This window comes from Periplaneta americana, chromosome 13 (assembly GCF_040183065.1).
Source record: "Periplaneta americana isolate PAMFEO1 chromosome 13, P.americana_PAMFEO1_priV1, whole genome shotgun sequence".
NCBI classification, from domain to species: Eukaryota; Metazoa; Arthropoda; class Insecta; order Blattodea; family Blattidae; genus Periplaneta; species Periplaneta americana.
This window is the reverse complement of record NC_091129.1, coordinates 12,860,203-12,887,153: the sequence shown is the minus strand read 5'-3', so window position 1 is coordinate 12,887,153 and position 26,951 is coordinate 12,860,203. Positions and strand designations below refer to the sequence as shown.

The 26,951-nt window shown below is 33.6% G+C and overlaps 1 protein-coding gene across 1 annotated transcript in view; it reads right to left on the bottom strand.

Annotated features, from left to right (window-relative positions):
* LOC138711751 (dentin sialophosphoprotein-like) overlaps positions 1-24,988 on the bottom strand; it is a 41,770-nt gene extending 16,782 nt beyond the window's left edge. Inside the window, exons 1-3 of the mRNA XM_069842934.1 lie at positions 24,860-24,988; positions 20,810-20,969; positions 1,591-6,021 (exon numbers count right to left, since the gene is read on the bottom strand). Of these exons, the coding sequence (XP_069699035.1) occupies positions 1,591-5,967 (4,377 nt within the window). The 5' untranslated portion in view covers positions 5,968-6,021; positions 20,810-20,969; positions 24,860-24,988. The remainder of the gene's footprint in view (positions 1-1,590; positions 6,022-20,809; positions 20,970-24,859) is intronic.
* Between the last annotated feature and the right edge of the window lie 1,963 nt (positions 24,989-26,951).

The window sequence follows — 26,951 nt, the reverse complement described above, 5'->3', positions numbered from 1 at the left end:
TCAGGGAGGTGGGATATGATGATAGAGACTAGATTAACCTTGCTCAGGATAGGGACCGCTGGCGGGCTTATGTGAGGGCGGCAATGAACCTCCGGGTTCCTTAAAAGTAAGTAAGAAAGTAAATGCTTACATTTAAATACATCTATTTTAACAATATTTCCGTTCTCAATCTCATTGTCATTTCCATTTCCGGTTTATTGTGAACTGAATAATCTCAATATATTATGTTCTAGGACACAAATTGCACTGAATAAAATCCTTTCTAATGTTTTAATACATCTTAATTACACAACTTTGAACACTATATCACTTTGGGAAACGTATTAGATGTCTTTCACGTGTTAAATTTTATGTTACTTTGTTAACAACACACATACACAACACATCCAACCACCCAACACAACACAAACAAGCTGCATTACGAACAATGGTACACAGACTACTCAACATACCAATGAACCAACAGGATTACAACGAAGAACTAAACACAAACAAATACATAGCACAAGAAAACGGATACAACCCCAACATAATAGACAATATAATACGTACGACAAAACAAAACAACAAAAAACAGAAGAATACAACATAAACACAAGAACACAAAAAATACGTCACACTAACATACGAAAACAAAAACACACACAAGATTGCAACTTCATTCAAGAAATTAAATTACAACATCGCATACAGAACAAATAATATACTGTACAAAACATCTCAACACATTAACAACACAAACAAACAAATACAACCACACAGGCGTATACAAACTCAAATGTAACACCTGCAACAACTTCTACACAGGACAGACAGGCAGATCATTTCAAACACGTTACAAAGAACACATCACAGCCATAACAAAATTACAAAACACTTTTACATATACAGAACACATCACAAATGCTAACCACACCTACAGAGATATCAACACAGACATGGAAATTCTACACATCCAACCAAAAAGCTAGAAACTAAACACATTAGAACAATACGAAATTTACAGACACACAAAAACACATCCAAATGAAATTCTCAACACACAACTCAATTTCAGGACACACACACTCTTTGACTCCACATTAGACTACACAAATACACCCACACAGGAAACAAAACAAAAAGTGCCAAGACCAGCAACAACCAGTTCTGATGATGACCAATAGTAGGCCGAAACATGTTAACAAGGTAACATAAAATTTAACACGTGAAAGACATATAATACGTTTTCCATAATGTTTTAATGTTTAAATTTATTCAAATTGGTAGTTTGGGATTGTTATGTGCTGTTAGCCAAGTGTCTACTGTTCATTTTCCATGCCAGAGACCTGAGTTCAAATTCCAGCAAATAAAAGTGAAATTTGTTGTATAGAAAGATTATTCTGGTCCAGAGTGTCTGTGGAACTTCCTATTTCATCTGTCACAAGTCAGTCCACTAACGATCACATTAAATACACTTCTATTTAGGGCACCACAGATAATGTTAAAGTGACCTACAGCTACAATACAAGGTCCCAAGAGAATAGGAGGGAGAAACTACATTATTACAACAGTAATGTGTATAACCTAGTAAAGTATATTTAAACTTACATCTTTCTTTCCAGATTTAGCCTTGCTTTTCTTCGATTTCTCATCTTCAGAACTTGAGTTCTCTGGACTGGAATCTGACGATTTGTTTTTGTTAGATGATTTCTTAATGGGTTTTTTATTTTTAGTTTTTATTTTATCACTATAGTTGGAGCCAGATGACGCATCGGAATCTGATGATTTCTTTTTATTAGAGGATTTCTTCACGGGTCTTTTATTTTTTGTCTTTTTTCCACCTCTATTACTGTCAGAGTCAGATGACGGACTGGAATCTGATGATTTGCTTTTATTAGAAGACTTCTGAATAGGTTTTTTATTTTTTGATTTCTTCCCATCAGTACTACTGTCAGAGTCAGATGAGCTCATTGTATGATGTTCACTTGGTTTTGGTAACTTCTTTCTTGATGCTGCGTCTGATTCATCAGAATCAGACAAATTTTGTTCTTTCTTTTTAGCATTTTTTGAATTGCTGTTTCTTGAAGAATCAGATTCACCACTGCAATCTGACATGCCACGTTTACTCTCTGGTTTACGTAATGATGTCTCTTTCTTTTTTGATAAATCAGAATTTTCATAATTCTTAATTACAGCTTTTACAAAAGATTCATCTTCATCATTATCACTATCAGAAGTGGAATCTTTTTCACTGCTCTTCTTCAGAATCTTCTTGTTCTGCTTTTTCTGTTCTGATTTCTTCAGAGGTTCATCATCAGATGAATCAGAACTTGGTTTCACAGTTTTTAGCTTCGACTTCGTTGGATGTGAAGGCTCGCTTTGAGAAACATTCCTCAATTTGTCTGTCATCTTCTTGTTCTTTGGGCCCTTCTCTTCTGCCTTTTCCTCCTTTTTATTTCCTTGTTTATCAGATTTAACTTTCTGTTTAGATAATTTACGAGGCGTGGTCTTCAATGACTTTTCGTCTTCGGAGTCAGATTCTGAATCAGAATCATTTTCATTCCGACTCTTAATGCGTGTTCTACGATTTGGCTGCTTCCTTTTATCATGTTCTTCATCAGAATCACTTGATGTGTCCCTATGCTTAACAGTTTTCTTTGACATATTTTTTAATGGTTTCTCATCTTCAGATGAGGAGTCTGAATTATATTCTTTTTGCTTTTTTCTGTTACGTTTATCAGACCTGCCTCTCTGTCCAGAAGCTTTATTTGATGTAGACTTCAGGGGTTCTTCTTCAGAGTCAGCGTCAGAGTCTGACTCAGAATCATTCTTCTTTTTGCTCTTCTTAAGCATTTCTTGCTTGGTCTTAGCAGCTCTCTTATATGTGTGTCTTTTATTACAAGTGGATTCTGATTCAGAATCTTCTTCTTCAGTATACTTTTTCCTGTCAGCTTCCCTGGATTTGCTTCTCTGTTTAGCAGATTTGTTGGATGCAACATTCAATGACTTTTCTTCAGTATCAACACTTGAATCAGATTCTTCCTTTTTACTTATATTTTTATTAGGACTGTCCTTGAGTTTAGAAGTTCCTTTTGACAATGCTTTCGGAGGCTTTTCCTCTTCAGAATCAGAGCTGGAACCAGAATCTTTCTGTGTCATATATTCCTTATTGCCTTTCGAACTGCTTCTTCCTTTGTTATTTTTATTTTTTTGTGCACTCTTTGATTGCTTTTTTACTTCGAAATCTGGATCAGAATCAGAATTAGTTTTATTTTTTTGTACTCTCTTTGACGGCGTTTTTACTTCAACATCTGGATCAGAATCAGAATTATTTTTTTGTACTCTCTTTGACGGTGTTTTTACTTCAAAATCTGGATCAGAATCAGAATTATTTTTATTTTTTTGTTCTCTCTTTGACGGCGTTTTTACTTCAAAATCTGGATCAGAATCAGAATTAGTTTTATTTTTTTGTACTCTCTTTGACGGCGTTTTTACTTCAAAATCTGGATCAGAATCAGAATTAGTTTTATTTTTTTGTACTCTCTTTGACGGAGTTTTTACTTCAAAATCTGGATCAGAATCAGAATTATTTTTATTTTTTTGTACTCTCTTTGACGGCGTTTTTGCTTCAAAATCTGGATCAGAATCAGAATTATTTTTATTTTTTTGCACTCTCTTTGACGGCGTTTTTACTTCAAAATCTGGATCAGAATCAGAATTATTTTTATTTTTTTGTACTCTCTTTGACGGCGTTTTTACTTCAAAATCTGGATCAGAATCAGAATTGTTTTTATTTTTTTGTACTCTCTTTGACGGCGTTTTTACTTCAAAATCTGGATCAGAATCAGAATTATTTTTATTGTTTTGTACTCTCTTTGACGGCGTTTTTACTTCAAAATCTGGATCAGAATCAGAATTGTTTTTATTTTTTTGTACTCTCTTTGATGGCGTTTTTACTTCATAATCTGGATCAGAATCAGAATCTTTTCCTCTTTTCTGTTTTGCACTTTTCGTGTCTTTCTTTTGATTATGTTTTATATATTCCATATCTTTTGAAGACTCACTTTCTTCACAGCTCATGTTACTATTAGAATCTTTAGCTGATTTACGCTTTATTATCTTATTACTCTGGTGCTTCTTTCCATTTCCTTCACTGTCAGAATCACTTCTGCCGATTATACTTTTAGCATTTTCTTTAGCCGCAGTTTGATGTGCTTTTTCGTCTTCAGAATTTGAGTCTGAATCAGTTTTTCTTTTATTATTTTTTCTTTTCCTATCAGTGTCATCTTCCGAAGCTGATTCAAATGCCTTCAATTTACTTCTTTCTTCATTTATTCTTTTGTCTGTTTTGATACTGCCTTCAGACTCTGAACTGGAACTATTCTTCTTTACTGCTTTGCCTGAAGGTCTGGTTGAATTCTCTGCCTTTCCTTCTGTTTTCTTCAGTGAAGATACATCACAATGTTGTAACATAACTACTGGAATAAGTTTGCTTTTCGGAGAATTGAGCATGCAGTATTTCTTTTCAGCATGTTTAAGATCTGAATTATCTGAACAACTTGCATCACTACTGGCACTAGACTTCTTTCTTTTCTTGACGACTTTTGTCTTTGATTGTTTCGGGACATAATCATCTTCACTACCAGATCCTAATATCTTTTTCTTTCTGGGACTGTTATTAACATTCTTTACTAACGAATCATCCTCATCACTATCATTATCAGAAGCAGAGTTCTTTTCACCAGTCTTCTTCTTAGATTTCTTGTTTTGCTTTTTCTCTTCTTTTGAGTTCTTCAAAAGTTCATCATCGGATGAGTCAGAGCTTGATTTCACAGTTTTTAGCTTTGACTTCTTTGACTGAGAGCTCTCACCTGGAAGAACAGCTTTTAATTTGTCTTTTATCTCCATTTTTGATTCTTCCTCTTCTAAATTTGAGTCAGATTCTCTTTTTTTTTCAACTGCTTTTTGTTCCTTCTTGTTTTCTTGTTTGTCGGATTTAACTTTCTCCTTGGAAAATTTAGGAGAAGCATCCTTCAGTGACTTTTCGTCTGCAGTGTCAAGTTCTGAAAGAGAATCATTTTCATTTCTACTCTTCCGGGATGTACTGCGATTTTCCTCCTTTTTATTGTGTTCCTTATCAGAGTCGTCTTCTTCAGATCTCGTTTTAATGTTAGAATCTTTAGCTGCTTCACGCTTTATTTTCATGTTATCATTCTGATGCTCTTTTTCATTCCCTTCATTGTCAGAATGAATTCTGGCAATTAAATTTTCAATACTATCTTCAGCTGCAGACTGATTTGCCTTTTCAGTTTCAGCTTCAGAATTTATGTCTGGATCAGTTTTTCTTTTCTTATCAGTGTCATCTTCTGAATCTGATTCAAATTTCTTCAATTTTCTTTGTTCTTCACTTATTCCTTTGTCCCTTTTGACACTGCCTTCAGACTCAGAATTTGAGCTATTCTTCTCTACTGCTTTGTCTGAAGCCCTGCTTGAATCCTCCATCTTTTTTCCTTTTTTCTTCGGTGAAGGAGTGTCACACGAGTTCAATGTAGGTACTGGAGTAAGTTCATCTTTTGGAGAAACGTCAATTCGGTTTTTCTTTTCAGCATGTTTAAGATTTGAACTATCTGAACAACTAGTATCACTACTGGCACTAGATTTTTTCCTCTTTTTAACGAATTTTGTCTTCGATTTTTTTACCACAATCTCATCATCTTCACTCCCTGATCCTGATTTATTAGTATTGTCAGAGTCGTTATTCTCTTCTGAAGACTTTTTATGTTTAATTTTGCTTTTATTTCCACCAGCATTATCCTCGTCCATCTTAGCATCAGAGTCCATTTGTTGCACTTTGGCTAATGTTTGAGCAATCTTCTGCCTGTGTTTCTCAAAGGCACTGACCTCACCATCACTGTTATTGTCACTGTCACACTTCTTATTTTTTTGTTTTACTGAGGAGTGACTAGAATTATCACTTTCACTCATGGTTATTCACTTTAACCCTGACAGCAAATAACGCAGATCCGTTTTATGTTGTATCTGAAACATACACAAAAAGGAGATAAATATTATAAAGATATGACAATATTTTAAATCAATGCTGCCACCACAACCGTCAGCTCCATGATTTAGATCAGGCATGTACAACCAGCAGACCAACAAGAGGCTGAGTCATGGACACAATAATGTAAGTAGCTTCTTGGTTACACAAGCAAAGATGATACCACTTAAATCGATGTGGACACATAATATGATTAAATACTGTAATTTCTGTTTTATGAAGTTAGTAATTAAAAAAATGTTGTTGTTGTTGTTATTTGATGCTCAAACATCTGACGATAAAGTCATACCGAATTTTGCACACCTCTGCTTCCTCTTACTTATTTGTCCGATTCTGTAAACTTTCTTGCTATCATAACTTAAATACTCGGTCACAATATGATAACACGCTAGAAATACCACTGCACACATCATCTCTTTATTCTTCATCTTTCACTGTTGCTACTTCTCGCCACTGGAATTCTCTGCCGCCTGGAGTCAAGGGCTGCCGAACTTTAATTTCCTTTAAATATAAATTAGAAAAATATCTTATGATGAGTTGCCAGACCTAACACGTTGCAAATATTTAATGCACTCTATTCCACTGTATTTATTTTTATTTTTTGTTTATTTTTATTGTGTAATCATGTAAATTGTGTTTATTTATCACTTAACACCAATATGTATTCCACTGTGTTGTTTTTTTATCTTTTTTTTTTATTATTAGTCTATTATTTTTTTTTATTGTGTACATTTTATTCAATTGTCGGTTTCTGGTTTAATTATGTGAATCCTACTTACTTGTAATCTAATACTAATATGTATTCCAATGTCTGTATTTTTATTTTTACTGTGTACATTTTTTATTGGATTATCGGCTCCTATTTTTGTATGTTTCGTATTTGATTTTAACAACATTAATATGTATTCCACTATGTTTGTTTTTATTTTATGAAGTAAATTTTTATATATATCATTATGTACGTAAATCCTATCAGTATGTAATTACTTAAATCCGATCCAGTTGTATGTTCAACTATGTAAGCAAGTTTTAATCCTGGTTGAGTGTAAAAGAAGAACGTACAGCCTTAACTATGCCAGGTTAATTGTTGCAGTTCAATATTTTTTTTAGGAATGACATCGTGCATCTATTGAGATGGCCCAGATTCATTATTTCAAATATTCAAAAAGACTGTATGTAGGTAATCTATTTTTGCCCAGAGTTTCAGAAACAGACGTGAAGATATATATAGATAGAAAAATGCATGGTGGTCCATTTTTTTACTAATGGTGGGTACTTGAATGTTTGTCACTCACACTCATATAAATGAAGCCAGCTGTGTAGACTAGTTCACCGACAGAGTCATTGCCCAGGATGTGCCATAGGAGGTCTGTCTACTCTGCACCCATGATGAGCTCAGATGATAGAGATTTGTTTGGGTGCCACAGGGGAACTGGAGCTCTATTACCTGGACCAAGGGCTTGCCCAACACAAATTATAAATCGGGAATTTGCCGGAGATTGAACCCAGGTCCACAAGATTATAAGTCTAGCATTCTAGCCAGTAAACCACCATTGCAGAGCATTAAATCTTAATAAATCTTCTTAATGTTTGCTGACAACATAAAGTCCACTATAATCTATTCAGTTGTTGTTTTTCATGAGAAATGAGGGGTATTTTGATCGGTGTTCATTATAGATGCCTGTTGCTAGTAGCTAGAGTTGGAGTGTAGTCAATATATACTGCAGGGGTATGTCTTCTGCAACTGATACTGATGATTTTAATTTACTTCTTTTGTGGTTTATGGATGGACAGTATAGAAGAAGGTGTTCCAGATCTTCATCATGATTATTACACCACAGACAAGTAGGATTATCAGAAATGTGAAATCGGTGTAGGTACAACTGACAAGGGAAGGGTTTCGGCTTGAACAGAAATTTCGCATCCAAAATTTGTATACAGGCCCATCTTTACATCTCTGTAAAGCTCCCAAAAGCATTCGTTTGTGTAATGTGTGGTTTGTCTGTTAGAGCACTGTACAAGTTGTTGGGTGGGGAGAGCACTGCACAAGTTAAGGGGATGGGACACCTTACCCATAAGCCTAGGCTAGCCTAGAAGCTAGGGCGAGTGGTAAAATGTCTAAAGCCCATTTAAGAACATTTTTCTCCAATGTTCTGTCTGAAAATATTGTAGCTAATCATAAGTATATACTGTTGTGTGAGTCACTGAATGCGCACAAGGACACAACCTTAATAAATGAATCATTCCAAGGCTAGAACATGGAATGTATGATCATTCCACCTAAAAAACTAAATATTTCCAGCCTCTGAATATCTATTTCCTTAGACAATACAAAATATGTGCTCGGAGGATAACAGATTACATAAGGACTCTTGCTGAGAATCCAGAACTTAGCTTGGGAAATCGAGTGTTTATAATGAAAATGCACTCTGTTGTTCATAACCAGTTGTCTGCCCCAGTATACCGCTCTATGCTTCAGTATTCCTGGCAGTCAGCTGGTTACGTGAATCCTGAACAAGTCTTGGACTTCAAAAATGTAATTCAGGTGGCATTTGGTTTTTCAGCACTGGAGTGTGGTTCAGAAGATTGTTAAGGTGTTGCTTCTGTGTGTTGTGCTTATTGCTCTGCTCCATGCTGTTTCATGCATTTTGTAGAGAATCCTCATATAGGCTACATTTTTAAAGAAGTGTATTGAGCAATACCAACCAAACGGAGAGTTACACAAATGAATGCTTTTACGGTCTTCATCACTATTGTGAGGTAAGCGTCTGTACAAATTTTTAACCAAAAATTCCTGTTCGAGCCGAAACCCTTCCCTTGTGAGTGACAATGTGACCTGTTCTGGCTCTTGTTAAAAATGTTTGAACATGTCTAGGCAAGTTTTTGCACATTTCCAGGTCATTTGGTTTCTTTTGAACAGACTGTAAAATTTTTCCTTTGTCAGAAGAGAGCCAATTGTTGATCCATAGGTTTGTAAAATGAGACTTTACTGAAGCAAAAGCACTGGATAGAGATATCACTTGAAGAGGTCTTGGTTGCAAATATGTTGTCTGTTTTGCAATATTATCGACTTTCTCGTTTCCAGGTATACCACAATGACTAGGTATCCATTGAAATGTTATTTCCTTTTGGAGTTCTTTCAGTTTACTTAGTTGTTTCTGAATCGGAATAATTCTATGTGCGTATAGATTTGGTACATATTTAATTATATTAAATATAGCCCCCTTGGAGTCGGTAAGTATGCAAATAGATTTTTCAGAAATTTGAGTAACACACTGAAGAGCAGCACCAACAGCTAGCAATTCAGTGTCAAGACTGGAGGAGGATGAACATGGTAGTCCACACCTGTGGAGTAACGGTCAGGGCGTCTAGCCGCGAAACCAGGTGGCCCGGGTTCGAATCCCGGTCGGGGCAAGTTACTTGGTTGAGGTTTTTTCCGGGGTTTTCCCTCAACCCAATATGAGCAAATGCTGGGTAACTTTCTGTGCTGGACCCTGGACTCATTTCACTGGCATTATCACCTTCATCTCATTCAGACGCTAAATGACCTAGATGTTGATACAGCATCGTAAAATAACCCAATAAAATAAAAATGAACATGGTATGAAATAACTTTCTTGATATTTTGGAATATAATGCCCTGCTCCTGATGTCCCATTATTAGGATTTAGAGATCCATCTGTATAAATTTGAAGGTGATCCTTATATGTACTGCAGAGTAGTTCCATGGAATCTAACTTAAGAATGTACGGGCTATTCCATATGAAATCGATCAGTAAAAAACCTCGCATTTTTTATACTTTAATTTTTTCCCTACTTATACAAGGTGCTGAGGAGAGTGCATTTTCAAAAATATACTATCGAAAGTCAAACGGTTTTCGTATTATTGAGCGACAAATTTAGCGTATTTTATAAAAACAAGCCTCTTTCAGCGCTCAGAACCATTTACTGCAGAACATTGAACGAGAGCTTATTTTGAAGCTGACATTTGGTAGGTTATGTTAAGAAGTAATCCTTATTTTTATTGTACACAGAGAGACAGATAATCTGATTTTACTTGCTTTTAGGCTTTTTGGTCATTTGTAAAAATGTAAAAAAATATTGAGAAAAAACCTTGCATTATTAAGAGGGATTCCACATTGTTTGCTTAGTGGTTCGGCAATAAGTTTCGAGGGTATTAAATAGATTATTTTCACACGTCTAGACTTGAACGATACAGTCCCGCATGCAATGGTCGAGAGCTGAAGATAAGCGAGCGCTGGGCGTCATTTTACTCCTGTGTTTATGAAAACCTGTGATAAAGCTAGCACAGCCATGACTGCTAGACGACACTTCACGTGTTTATGTCTCCTGGCCTTGCTTCCCTCGGCTATCTCCCACCTCACAGTCAGCTGGTTAGTTCATGTGCATACTATTTATTTTCTTTATTTGATATTTTCAATACTTTCTTATCAACGAACCACCAGTAAAAAATATGTATTTATTTGTACTTTCAATGCGGAATCTAACCATATATTTTAAAAATATTTTTTCATGGCCAAAGGCGTCTTAATGAAGAAAAATCTAAATTTCTCCATTTCCATAAAAAGTAAGAAAATCTATTTATATGTCAATATAAACTTTAACATCTCAGCATCAAAATAAACCATGATTTTGATCATTGGTGAAAGGGTTTCGGAGCCACAACAGTTTAAAGTTGCTAATTTTATGAAAATACGATAAATTAAAATATTATTAATTTAAACACTATTAAGTTCTGATGCCTCAAACTTTGCACAAAGCATTATATCACAGTTGTCAACGGACAGAAAAAGTTTCATTGTATTTAAAAATTGCAAGGTCAATTTTCTCTATATTTCGGTCGATTTGAGATGGAATAGCTCGTATGGAGGATCATTTTTGGAATGATTTCCTGGAATTTGTATGCTATGTTCTGGAATCACCCATTTCCATGGAGGAATTTCGTTCACAACTGGAGTTTTAGCAATGAATGTGTCTGTGATATAGATTGGTATTTCTTCTTTTTCTAAGTTAAGATGAAAACACAGGAGACATTGATGAATAAAACAAGAACTAGAACAGTGTATTGCTTTGTTGCTCATATGCAGCGTATATGGAAAGAAAATTCTAGCCACTTCAAAAACTTTTCGTGACTTTTCTTTCTTTAGTATTTTATTTCACCCATCTAGTTGAGCGAAGTCCAGTAGGTCTGTTACAGGGGGAAAGACGAAATCCAAACTGGTAATTAACATTATCTCTACAGCAACAGGGAGTGTGTGTATGTATATGTGTATATGAAGTGCTTTGTGTGGAGTATAGTATTGTATGGGGCAGAAACATGAACAATACGACGAAGTGAAGAGAGACAACTAGAAGCATTTGAAATGTCGATATGAAAAAGAATGGAGCATGTGAAATGGACAGAGTAAGAAATGAAGCTGTGCCGGAAAGAGTGGGTGATGAAGCAATAATGCTGAAACTGATCAGGAAGAGGAAAAGGAATTGGCTGTGTCACTGGCTGAGAAGAAACTGCCTACTGAAGGATGCACTGGAAGGCGAATGGGAGAAGAGTTCGGGGCAGAAGATGATACGAAGAGCTCAAATGCAAAACAAGTTATATATCCATTTTTTTTTAATCGAGTTCTTGCTGCTACTGCTACTTTAGAGGTCCCCTGCATCTATACATGTGGTATTCTGTGCAGAAAAAGTCATATCCTCCAGTTGACAGGATGATAAAAACCTGCATTTGATTCAAAGTAAGTTACATCCAAAAAGCTGTTTGCTTCAGTTTAAGTTCTATCCATTCTTTTGTTTTATTAGCGTAATGTGCAACAGGTTTGTTTAATTTTGCTACTTTAAATAATTTTAATTGTTGTCTACTGTTGTAACAGTCAATGTGATGAGAGCAAACTGAATTTGTTATATTTATGTGTGTATTGTATTGTATTGTATTTATTAACATTCCATGGTATTCATACATGCTTACAGCTAGAATAAGGAACAAGTCAAAAAACTTAATACTATTATAAAGTCTTAATTTATAGTCACAGTCTAGATGAAATATATACAGACGAGATTTACAATATAGTCTTCTAGTACAACACATAGTTTTAGTATCAATTTCATGAAGTGTTACTGAATGTCATGAATTCACCTACAGAATAGAAGGCGTGAGAAATTAGGTACTTCTTTAATTTGGCCCAAAATAGTCTTATGTTTTGAGTTTCATTTTTTCTATCGTTAGGGAGGCTATTAAAAACTTTTACTGCCATATAACGCACTCCTTTTTGATAGCACGATAGACTTGCCGATGGAGTATGAAAGTCATTTTTTGACGTGTATTTATGCTATGAACTGTTGAATTAGTTACAAAATTTCACGATTACATACGAGGAAGATTATTAATGAAAAGATATACTGACAAGCCATGGGCATTATTTGTAGTTTTTTTTTTAAATAGCCCTACATGATTCCCTAGATTTGGCACCTACTATTATTCTAATTACTCTTTTTTGTAATAGAAATATACTGTTACTATCTGTGGAATTTCCCCAGAATTTTATTCCAAAACTCATTACCGGGTGGAAAAATGAAAATTATATTGTTTTTAAGGCATTGATATTTACTATCGCTTGCATAGATCTAATAGCAAAACAAGCTGAATTTAGTTTCATTTTGGAGATGCCGATAAGCTCACTGTATTATAATTTCAATTTTTGTTTTCCACCTGTGCTTATCTTAATATTTGGATTTATATTAACGTTTTCGACACTCAGTGTGTGTCATCTTCAGATATGGGGTCTATGTCATTGTGTGTTGCGTCAATAAGACAGTTTTTACCTAGAACAGTAAAACAACCCAATTTTAACGATATAACAGGCCAACACAGCCAACCATATATGTGATAAAAGTGATATAGTGTATACAGTGTTTTACAGTGTTTTTATAGTGTATATATATTTTACTTGTTTATATTTATGTGTCATAATAATGGTTTTAACATAATTTTCTATTGTCCTATATGGGTTTTCAAAAGATAGAATTTAACAGAATCATAACAACCAACCACACACTGCTTATAGTAATTTTAGCTAAATTAAGAAATCATGAAAGGTCATACACAAGTGAACAACCCACAACATAATTAAGAAGCTAGGTCTTCACAACACACAATGACATAGACCCCATATCTGAAGATGACACACACCAAGTGTCGAAAACGTTAATATAAATCCAAATATTAAGATAAGCACAGGTGGAAAACAAAAATTGAAATTATAATATAAGCTGAATTTAGTTTGGGGGTAATTTCTTTAATATGATTTTTCCAATTTAACACATTATCGATTTTTAAGCCAAGAAATTTGGTTGTCGTTGTTTCTAATAGGGATCTATTATTAATTATTGCGCTAGAAATTTGCGACGTTGAATTTGGACAGAATTTAAATTGAATTATGTTACTTTTGTTACAATTTAATACTAATTTATTGACTGAGAACCAGTCACATATTTTGAAGAGAATTTCCTCTGTTGAAGATTGGAATGTGTTGGAGTTATTGGCTGTAATTACTATACTTGTGTCATCTGCAAATAATATGGGATGACCTACATCTTTTATTAGGGGGGCAAGATCATTTATAAACACTAGAAAAAGTAGGGGACCTACTGTGGAAAGGGAATGGAAAATATGGAAGATATGCTGACAATTGGGGAAGGAAATGTGGGTTCCAGGAAGAGGAAACGTAATGAAACAGGCAAAGAAGAAAGAAAGCAAGGTATAGTGATCCATTTGCTTCTTTAAATAGTACCACACTATTTTCAGTAATCATGTTGACTCTGTGTTCATTTACTCCAAATCACAGTCAACGCCAGCAGCTAGGAAAGACCATGATGAACCCAATGGGAACTGTAATTGTGTTGATTTTGAAATTTCCCAAAAGAACAGAATATTGGTTAAAGTCTGGAAAGGACTTTCTTTGTTGCTCATTTTAAAAATGTATCCAAAATTAGGTCTGTATTCTGAAAATTTCAGCAGGCAGTCTTAAAAATGTTATATTTTTTCAGTAATTTTGTATTTTATGAAAATTTGAATTTGAATTTATTTATTTAAAACTTTACACTTGAGCTACATTAGGCATTGCAGCCCGAAAGAGCAGAAGCTCATGCTCAGGCGCAGTTCAGATCAGTTATACAAAATATATCACAAAATTACGAGAGTTCATTGAGCACAATAACATTAAAAATATTAGGGGCTGCAAGACAATAAACACCTTTAAGAACAGCTTAAAAGATAACCTTATTAGCATTTCACTCCAATCACATTGATTTAAACTATTCAAAATTGTCTCATAATAATCTCTTTCTATTATCTAATATCATTTGAAATATATTAACATCCTACGTATTTTAGTTTAATTCTGCTACACAGTTTATTTCAGTGTTTAATTAACAGTTCATAGTATTTTGTTGTTTAATTCGTAAATAACTCTTGTATACATGTAACTCTCATCTAAATCAAATTGTTGAATTCTTTGTAAGTTCATGCATATGTATATACTCTTTCTGCTGGTTGAGTGGAAGAGAAGGCCTTACGGCCTTAACTCTGCCAGCTAAAATAAATCATTATTATTATTATTATTATTATTATAAATGGTAAAATACATACAGCATGTAATAATAGGGTCTATATACAAATAGAAAATACAAAAGTACATAGATATTAGAGTATCAATTTTTAACTCAATTAGCTTAAACAATTAAATAATTAATCTGATTTGTTTCTTAAATCTATGTGTGTTAAGTGTACTTAGCTCAGGGTAAGCTCTAATTAATGCATTACTTATATATTTTGGGTCCAACATTTCTGCTGTGTTTTAATCCAATAGTTGTGTGGCATTTGGGAGTATTTAGAAAGAAACTGTAGTTTTGTCTCGTATGGTATTCATGAGGGTCAAATTTAAATTTATTATGATTTTTATGGAAGTAAATCAGCAATGTTTGTTTATAAATTTGTTCTAGATTTAATACACTAAATTCCTGAAAAATTAATTTTGTTGGGTAATCAAAAGGTTTATATAGACAAATTTTTATAATTCTTTTTTGGAGCAAATTTAAAGGATGGAGAGTTGATGTGTGTAATTTGCAATGATAACAATTATGTGTAGCCTATAATTTTCTTTGTTAATCATAAAATTAGATCTTTATTCATGTGAAAATTTCAGCAGGCAATCTTAAAAAAAAATATTATATTTTTCAGTAATTTTGTAAAATATTACGAAAATAATAATGTGTATAATTTGAACTGATAACCATATTCTTTGTTCAATATTTTCAGTATTAGTAAGTTTAAAATTAATATCTACTCCCATCACGATTAAGTGCAAAACAAGTCATATCCACTTTTTAAATTTAAATAATTTGCTGAAGGAAGAATACTGAAGGCCAATATTTGCTCTAAAATCTTGTTACTATAGAAGGAATTGGATGATGAAAAAGAATTATGAAATACACTGTAAATATACTGTGTTGCACATTTTGCTCATTTCTGATAAAACTTTTCTGGGGATATAACTTGTTTTGCATTTGAGCTCTTCATATCAGATGATAGACGACACTAAGATATATGGATTATAATTATATGGAGACTAAAAGGAAGGCAGAAAAAAGAAAAGATTGGACAATGCTGGGTTTGCAGTGAAAGACTTGCCCTTAGACAGAAAACTATACATTGATGGTGTTTTGTAAAAAGGGTGTTATCAACAATTTTGTAGCTTTACGTTAATAAATGGTTATAAATAGGGCTAGGATTTTGATGAAATTGCATCTTTTTTCTAGTAAGCCAGAAACATAGCTGCTTTAGTATTTATATGTTATGTGATAAACTGAGTGTTTTAAGACATATTTGTTAGGGCATTTTTTTGCATTTTTTGCCTGTTTCAACTCATAAGAGCATCTTTTCTTTTATTCGGTCATTTTTTAGGCATTTTCATTTAATTTTGGCCATAAATCCCCATATTAATGTTGTTGTTGTTTTCTAATGTCAGGCGTTTGACAATAAAGTCATTTGACCTCTTGCACTCCAATATTTTTCAAAAATATTATCATGGCCAGCCACTGAAGCACAGATTTTGAGGCGTTCCGAATCCATTTCTTGGTTTGAGTTGCACAATGGGCAGTTAGGGGACTGATATATTCCAATTCTATGCAGGTGTTTGGCCAAACAATCATGGCCTGTTGCCAATCTAAATGCAGCTACAGACGATTTTCGTGGTAAATCGGGAATTAACTGTGGATTATGATGCAGAGAGTTCCATTATTAATGTAAATTAATGTTTATTTCCTTTGATATTTTCTTTACATATTTTGTCCATTAATACCCTTTATTTTGTATAATATTTTAATCGTTTTTCTACACAAATATTGCCATTTTAACGCAATAGTACACCCCATGTAATGGATCAGGCCAACCACCCCTTCAATATACATAGACTCCTCTATACCTGCTAATTCCGGATAAGAGTGGCCTTGTGGTAGACTATATGGAAACTAAAAGTAAAGTAAATCCATGCTGCTACAGCCCATGAAGGGCCAAGACCGACCAGCCGACTGCTGACCTCACATCCACATTAGGTAAAATAATGAATTAAAGTGTACTACTTAGAAAAAATTATGTAAAATTTAATTTAATTGCTAGTCTAAATATTAAGTAGTACAAAACCTCTTTTCTTACGTAAGATTCTTATGTAAGATCAACTTTTAGGGCATTTTAAGGGCATTTTTTTTAGATTTTTAGGTCATAAATGCATTGTTTAGGACATTTTTTCATTATTTATAGGTTATCAAAATCCTAGCCCTGGTTATAAATCATTTCTCCATAGACTCATTCCATGATGTATGAAAAATTAAGAAAAAGAAAAGAGTGAAAATACCGAGATAAAGTAAATAACACATTTTATGAAATGATGGATCTTAAACCATTTTTTTTAGATCTCCTGATTTTGTTCACAGCATCTTTTTTCACAAAACATCATCAATATATAATTTGTTACATATATTGTGAGATTTTTAATTAGAGGGTAAATGTACATTTTCTTTTCTTCTTCATCGAAGTTTTGGCCTTCTCAATTAATTTACGCCATTCCTTTCTGTTATGAACAAGATTTGGCCAATTCTTTACATTCATTGTTTTCAAATCATTGGTTATGTTTTCCTTCCATCTACTTTTTGCTCTTCCTTTTGCTCTTTTACTGATGGGGTTCCATTTATATATTTTCTTAACTGGTTTTCCTTCATTCATATGATTGATATGGCCAAACCATGTCATCCTTTGCGCTTTGATATAGTTTACTATGTGTTGGTTTTGTATTAAAGTATTTAACTCTTTATTATTTCTAATTCTCCACTCATCGTTTGCATCTTGTATTGGGCCAAATATCCTTCGTAATATTTTCCTTTCAAAAACCAGGAGCTTTTGCTTAGACAATTCAGTTAGGGTCCAGGTTTCACTTGCATATGTCACAATTGGTCTTATTACTGTTAAATATAGTCTTAATTTTGCTTGTTTGGATGTGCATTTGCTTTTGAATAGGTTGAGATTTGCAAAGTATTTATTTATTTATTTTTATTTATTCATTCATTTGTTGATGAACAGGCAAAGCCCAATTACAATGTTCATGACTAACAAATTAATTGATAAAACATAAACAAGGAAAAGGAAACATACACTTATGAAAAACTGAAACGTAATAGAAAAAAAGGAAAGAAAAAAAAGAGAAATTGAAATAAGGTGTGAAAGTAGCTTCAAATTAACTAACAACAATATTCTGTAAAATATGATAACAAATAATTCTGTATCTAGAGAAATTCATATTGAAAATATCAACATTCGGATGAGGATGTAATTTATTGTATAACTGTAACATTTGGAAAACTGGGGAATTTTTGTGGGATTCAGTATTTGTCCTTGGTATGTAAAACAAATTTCGAAATTTCGTTTTAAGCTTAGGTGCATATAATGTTATATAATAAAATAAACCAACACAGTCCAACTTATTGTTAATAATTTTACAAAAAAGTTTAAAGATTGGCAATTTCGTCGAATTTGCAAACTAGTAAAATGGAAATGTTGAAGCATTGTAGCATAACTCTCATAGGTAGGATAATCATTATAAAGTCTGTAATATAACCATTTTAGAAATTTATTTTGAATTTTTTCTAGTAACAGAATATATTTGTTAGTAACTGGGTTCCAGATAACAGCAGCATACTCTAATTTAGATCGAACAATGGAATTATACAAAATTATTATAGTTTTCATTTTGAATTTACAAGAATTTTTCATAACAAAACCTAAACTTTTATAGGACAAATTTATAATATTATTAATATGACTATAAAATGTAAAATTGCTGCTAAATAATATACCTAAATCTTTATGTTCATTTTTTGCTGGTAAAACTTTTGCCTCTATTTTATATGAAAATTTAATTGTATTTTTCAATCTAGAAAAGGTCATATGTATACACTTATTTATATTAAGTAACAATTTATTATTAATACTCCATATATGTAAGTTTGTAATATCTGTTTAAAGTAGCTTACAATCTGATATAGTTTTGATTTCTTTATACAATTTAATATCATCCGCAAATAATAAAATTTTAGAATGTTGTACACAATTCACAATATCATTAACAAACAATAAAAACAATAATGGACCAAGATTGGAACCTTGAGGCACACCAGAATTTACCGTAAATGGCTTAGAAATATGTCCATGAAAGTTCACAACTTGTACTCTTCCTTTCAAGTATGATTTAATTAACGATAGCAATGAAAGGGAAAATCCATATTGTTTCAATTTCAATAAAAGAATATCATGGTCAACCTTATCAAATGCTTTCTGAAAATCCGTATAAATAACATCAACTTGTAATTTATTATCTAGTTGGGAGGAAACAAATTGAGTGAAATGTAGTAAATTTGTAACAGTTGATCTTCCAATCATAAACCCATGTTGATCATGTGAAATTGATTTTGCTACGTAAGTATAAATTTGTTTATATATTAATGATTCAAATATTTTAGCTGGTGTCGATAAAACTGCAATAGGTCTATAATTTTGAATTTCGTTAATTTTATCAGACTTGAATATTGGAGTAATTTTTGTACATTTCCATTCTTTAGGAAAACAGCTGTGTTTTATAATGAGATTGAATATACTAGTTAGTGGTGATACTAAATTATCTGCACAAGCTTTAAATACATAAGGTGGTATACAGTCTGGTCCTGCAGATTTTTTGGGACGTAATTGTCTTATAGCACATTTTACATCTTCATGTGTAAAATACATTATGTTTAAGAGATTACAATCATTGACTATATCAGTTGATACATCACACACAGGGTCCACATTATAAGTGGGTTCAGTTGAAGAATAAACAGATTGAAAATAGCTGACAAAACCTTCACATATGTCATTCAACAATGACAATTTTTTCCCATTATATTCCATGCAACGCAAATAATTTGTGTTTTTTCTTTTATTTTTAACAAAATTCCAGAAACTATTAGAATCAAACAAAATTGTACCGTCTATTTTATTGACATATTGATCATAAGCTTTTTTCATTTCATTTTTCGTGAGACTCCGATAAAATTGATACATCAGTAAGTAATATTCTGAAATATGTTTTTTCTTTCTAAACTTTTCTTTAAGTTTTAAGTTTTTTATTACATTATTATTAAACCATAAAGGATACTTATTTTTTATGGTTTAGTTCTAGGAACACATTGATCTATAATAAAATAAATTTTAGTATAGAATATATGAACAGCAAGATCAACATCCTCACAAAGATAAATACTTGTCCAGTCACATTGTTGTATAAGTCGATATAATTTCTCAAAGTCAGCTTTATGAAAATTATATTGTCCAGATTGACTGACTGACTGACAGAGTTACTAATTTAACTAATTTAAATGTTACAGACAATGCAGGGTAGTTAATATCTATCTGTACTAAAGACGGAATTTCTTCTTCAACCTCTAAATATTCTATATTGCTTATTATGAGATCAAGAGTTCTATTGTTTATATTAGATATTTTATTACTCGATTTTAAATTGAATAAATTCATAAATCTCATTAACTCTCTTGCTTTAAGCAATCCTCTCGACAGATCATACTTATCATTAATAATTTCAGGTATATTAAAGTCTCCCAAAATCAAAATTTTACTGTCTGAAAAAATGTTATAATTTTTATAAGCAATTTCAAAAAAGTTATTATAAATTTCAGTTGTTGAATTGGGTGGGAAATATACTACACAAATTAAATATTTCGTATGAATATAAAATAATTTATCCCAAATACATTCCAAAGTATTGTCTGTTTCGAAAATACGTTCAACTTCGAATGAGGATTTTATAGCTAATAGTACTCCCCCTTTATTTGCCATAACAATTCTATTGTTTATTTCTTCCTCGATATTGTTTTCGTTGTTTACTATTGATCCCAAGTACTTGAAGGATTTTACTCCTTCAAAAATAGTATTATCCATCTGTAAGTTTTCTGGTTCATTATTTTTGGCTGAACATTTTAAAAATTTTGTTTTCTTTGCATTTATGATTAAGCCATATGGGTAAAGGTACATGGTTAGATGAAAATATCTCTTTAATGCAGAAGATAGTACAGTACTATATTTTAATTGTTCTTTCTGTAAGACATCTGGAAAAAGATGTGACGTTAGTTACAAAATCTCTTTACCTATATTTATCTACAAAGTCTCTACGCAGTGCTGCCAGTGTGGTAGCTGAATGCCATAGGTACGGCTCTCTTCCTGATAATGTGCTTTCTTCCTCTGCAGATTCTCTCAGCTTACATTATCACCTACTTTAGTTCAGCTGGTACTCGACGTGTTGATCTCCTGCACAGAGAAAAAGTTTCTGGACACTTGAAGCTCCTTTTTCATTACAGAATTATATATATATTTTTTTATGTTTATTTTCAATTCAAGTGTGTGTGGGTTGTTCACGTACATCTTGTTTTTCAACGTATTCTATAATGTTCTAGTGTGTTGAGTTTCTGGCTTTTTGGTTGGATGCGCAGTATTTCCATGTCTGTGTTGATGTCTCTGTAGGTGTGATTGGCATTTGTGATGTGTTCTGCATATGTGGAGGTGTTTTATAATTTTGTTATGGCTGTGATGTGTTCTTTGTAACGTGTTTGAAATGATCTGCCTGTCTGTCCTATGTAGAAGTGTTGCAGGTGTTACATTTGAGTTTGTATACGCCTGTGTGGTTGTATTTGTTTGTTTGTGTTGTTTGTGTGTTGAGATGTTTTTGTAGAGTGTTATTTGTTTTGTATGCGATGTTGTAATTTAATTTCTTGAATGAGATTGCAATTTTATGTGTGTTTTTGTTTTCGTATGTTAGTGTGACGTATTTTTGAAGTAAATCGATCGGTTTGGAAGTAAATCCCGAAAAGACAAAGTATATGATTATGTCTCGTGATCAGAATATTGTACGAAATGGAAATATAAAAATTGGAAATTTATCCTTCGAAGAGGTGGAAAAATTCAAATATCTTGGAGCAACAGTAACAAATATAAATGACACTCGGGAGGAAATTAATTAATTGATCAGTATTCTCCCATTAGATCCTAACAACTTAATTTAGATCATTCAAAATTTACACTTTTACGACTCTGTTCTTGATTTTCAGTACACTTATATCGAACACACACTGTTTTAATAATACTTGTTACTAAAACGTACTATACCATTGTCCAATAAATTCGTTATTAAGAGGGGGATCCAGGAAATAACGACCGTTTGCGCATACCCGCCGCGCAGCTGACTCCCCTTCCTTGTTTGAAGGTCAACTGGCTTCCTTAACATGTGTTCTCATAATGTTGTGAGTACTGGTTGCAACAAGTCGCCATTGTGCATTTTGTGTTACTTCAAAATGAACGACGTGATTGATAATCCCACCGACTGTGAGGTGAGGAGTGTGATTCGATTTTTGAATGCCCGACATTTGAAACCTGCAGAAATTTACCGGTAATTGAAAGAAGTGTATGGTGATACTGTAATGAATGAAAGAAATGTGAGAAAATGGTGCGAAATGTTCAACAATGGGCGAACAAATGCCCACGATGAAACTCGACCCGGACGCCTATCACTCATCACAGAAGACCTGAAGACTAAAGTGAACGACAGAATCTTGCAAGACAGGCGCACATCACTCGATGAATTGCATATTGCCTTTCTGACATTTCTCGTTCTTTGCTTGGTGAAATTGTGTCGCAACATCTTGGCTACCACAAAATCTGTGCACGATGGGTTCCACGGCAACTGAGTGACCAACACAAAACTCAGAGAATGGCCTCAGCATTGACATTCTTGATGGAGACGCCTTTCTTGATCAAATTGTGACTGGTGATGAGACCTGGGTGTCTCACAACGCCCCAGAGACCAAGCGCCAATCACGTCAGTGGCATCATCCCTCATCACCCAAGAAACCGAGAAAATTCAAACAGACTCTCTCAACACAAAAAGTCATGGCTACTGTCTTTTGGGATCGCAAAGGTGTTCTTTTGCTGGATTTCATGCCAAAAGGCACTACGATCAATTCAAATCGTTATTGTGAGACTTTACGAAAACTATGGCGAGCCATCCAAAACAAGAGGCGAGGAATGCTTTCGAGAGGAGTCGTGCTTCTTCACGACAACGCCCGCCCGCACACTGCTGCTTCAACTCGAGAATTGCTGGATCAATTCTGTTGGGAAATCTTTGATCATCCGCCCTATAGTCCAGACCTTGCTCCTAGTGATTTTCACCTTTTCACTAAGCTGAAAGACTTTCTGAGTGTTTTGGAAGTGATGAAGAGTTGAAGAAGACAGTGAACACCTGGCTTAATGAACTGGCGGCAGAGGAGTATAACACGGGGATTCTAAAGCTAGTGAACAGATACGACAAATGTTTCAATGTAGGTGGTGATTATGTAGAGAAGTAAAGGAAGCTTCAGTTATGTAACAGACTTTGTTTTTTAAAATAAATATATATATTTTTTTAATTATTACAAAAAAAACGGTCGTTATTTCCTGGATCCCCCTCGTATGTCTGTTTCTTGTGTACATTTCATTTTCAGATCCCACTAATTTTCTACATGTTATACTTCACTATCCTAGCTAGCCTCCCCCGCCATACTCCTCACCTATTTTCAATTATTTCTATCGCTTTACTTAATTCCTATTACACTTCTCTGGTTCATTCACAATTGACACTTTATCACTCTGTTCTTGATTTTCAGATCACTTAGACTATATCTAACACACACTGTTTCTAGTAATACTTGTTACTAAAACATATTACACCATTGTCAATATCCTCAATTTTTGTCTGTTTCATGCGTTCCTTTCATATTCCGATCTCACTAATTTTCTACATATTATACTTCGCCATCCTAGCTAGCCTCCTCCACCATACAGTACTCTCAATCTATTTTCATTAACTCAATCGTCTTATCTATTTATAATTGAACTTCCTCTTCCACTCCTCTAATTCATATATCACTTTATTTACTAAGTCCTTAGTCGTCTCTTCCTTAGCCGTCGCGTGTCGAATATGCATCATCACACTTACAAAAAGGCACTTTTCAGTGCTATTCAACAATTTACCTATATTGTGTGCACAAGATAGGAATTTTGGAAGTTAAGTACAGGAAGGAAACCGTAAACTGGAGTTCACCTTTCCAACACTTTCATGATAGGATATGAAAATAGCTATAAAATACAGTAACTCAATAAATGCTCTTAGTTCAGTGATATCAGTGTCACATATGATGAAACTTCGATCCTGCTATGCACCACAGAGAAAAAGAAAGTACTTAAATAACCTCTAAATTACAGCACACCACTCCAAAAACACAACCGATGATTTTCTTCGGCATTTTTACAAGTAGTGATCATGTAATTCAGTTGTACCACCAATCCTGCACTATACGGGAAGCTGCTTACTTCGGTTCAGGGTAAATCTGTGTACCTAGGTCTATCTACCAAAAGCATATAGTCTATCCAAGGCATACCAGGAACATGTCACTGATCCTCCACCTTACAAAAAAAAACGTAGGCTATATGCAAGGCATACGGAAAGCGTGAACTAACCTAACCTGTCACTGATCCTCGATCTTAGCCCTACCATCTCTCAGTTTCATTTCATTATGAAATAACACAACAAAAATCAGACATCAGTCCCGTGTGCTGTGCATAGAGAGATATAAGTTTCAAAGTTTCAATGAGGTCTGTAAGTAGGAGTTGACCTGTACATCTATGAAGTGATTTTCTTTCTCATCAGACTAGTACGGTAGGCCTATGCTAAACGACTTCTAGTGGATTACACACTACCTCTGAACTAGGCCTACCCCTGAACTGTTTGCAGCACCTTTTAGTGTAGGAATTTCATTCTTAAGTCTTTCACCTGATGAATAATATGTAAAGAGAGAGAGAGAACAACATCTTTCAAATTCATAGTGTGGAATACATAATGAACAACAATTTTACTGTAGACGTATTAAACATTACTGTGTACTTCACATTATGAAACTTAAAAGATATTGTTCAATTTTTCTTTACCTCTATTATTCACCAGATGATATACTTCAGAATGCGCGGGTAAAGTACGGCGCCAAATTATGTAGACTAATCTTATTGTATAACATGTTTGACATTAAATTGTAAAACTGTTCAATGTTAGATTATGTTGGTTAAGAATAATAACAAACTTCACAAAATAACTCTGATGTATTACTACTAACCTCATACACTAATATTTATATCACTTCTAAAAATTAGTTGTCAGGATTCGTTTCAATACTATACGATATCAATTCACTTTAAACCAGTGTCGCCAACACATAAATTTATCTCCGTCAGTCTAACACCTGGAAATCTGCCAGAATCTGTCAAAATAAAAAAAAATCCATTCGATATATCTATATACAAATAAAAGCAATTATTAACGCAACTTCCTTACCATTATTATTATTAATTCACAACATCTGCCTCTAGTTCTGTATTGCTGAGTGAGTCTACGCTTCCCCAAAAATTAAACAATTAAAAACGACAGCAGCTAAAAAAAAGTCCAAGACGATGTAAATTGTAATTTCAGCCAGAAAATCCGTCACCTGTCAAAGCCATTCTTTTCCCATCCGGTACATTGATATTCCGTCACTTTTGACGGAATTTCGGAAAGTGACGGAATTTCCGTCCTTTTGGCAACACTACTTTAAACATCGACAGCCAGGCAATGAACATCGATAACCATATTCCAAGAAACAATGTAGCCAACTCGATTCTTGAAAACCCAATTTATTAAAATAATGTGGAAGTCATTAAATTGATATGGTATTAATCTAAAAACGTTATTTCGCTGCCCTAAGGATTAAAAAAATTCTAAATGCCTACATCAACAATACAATTTATACCTAACATACATGAAAACAAACTTAGTTGGAAAACCGCTGAATTGGTCCCCTACTTTTTCTAGTGTTTATAAATGATCTTGCCCCCCCCCCCCAATAAAAGATGTAGGTCATCCCATATTATTTGCAGATGACACAAGTATAGTAATTACAGCCAATAACTCCAACACATTCCACTCTTCAACAGAAGAAATTCTCTTCAAAATATGTGACTGGTTCTCAGTCAATAAATTGGTATTAAATTGTAACAAAACTAACATAATTCAATTTAAATCCTGTGCAAATTCAACCGCGCAAATTTCTAGCGCAATAATTAACAACAGATCCCTATTAGAAACAACGACAACCAAATTTCTTGGCTTAAAAATCGATAATGTGTTGAATTGGAAAAATCATATTAAAGAAATTACCCCCAATATCTTGGAGCAATAGTAACAAATATAAATGACACTCGGGAGGAAATTAAACGCAGAATAAATATGGGAAATGCCTGTTATTATTCGGTTGAGAAGCTTTTGTCATCTAGTCTGCTGTCAAAAAATCTGAAAGTTAGAATTTATAAAACAGTTATATTACCGGTTGTTCTGTATGGCTGTGAAACTTGGACTCTCACTTTGAGAGAGGAACAGAGATTGAGGGTTTTTGAGAATAAGGTTCTTAGGAAAATATTTGGGGCTAAGAGGGATGAAGTTACAGGAGAATGGAGAAAGTTACACAACGCAGAGCTGCACGCATTGTATTCTTCACCGGACATAATTAGGAACATTAAAGCCAGACGTTTGATATGGGCAGGGTATGTAGTATGTATGGACGAATCCAGAAATGCATATAGAGTGTTATTTGGGAGGCCATAGGGGAAAAGACCTTTGGGGAGGCCGAGACGTAGATGGGAAGATAATATTAAAATGGATTTGAGGGAGGTGGGATATGATGATAGAGACTGGATTAATCTTGCTCAGTATAGGGACCAATGGCGGGCTTATGTGAGGGCGGCAATGAACCTCCGGGTTCCTTAAAAGCCAGCAAGTAAGTAATATTACCAACAATCCAATGAATTACCTACATGCATACGTTCCATCTCCTTTCCAGAAACAGCCATCTTTGAGCATGTGCGACTGATATGTAAATTAATTAATTTGGTTGAATCCAATATTTAGGTGGTGCTGCTGTCTCTTCTAAACATACTCAACTAGTTTAAAGAAAATTTAAAACATTCTTCTTGAGATGGCGGGATTTTAAAAAAGTACTGTTTAATATATTCCATAAGAGACGCTAGGACTGAGGAGGTTATGTGTATTATATCTACATAAATACCTGTTGTTTTAGTGAATACCTGTAACAACTACAATAAAACAACGCAGCAAATACACAGATGGAAAATATGCATTTTCATAGCACACATGATCATAAAAATAACACCTCTCTT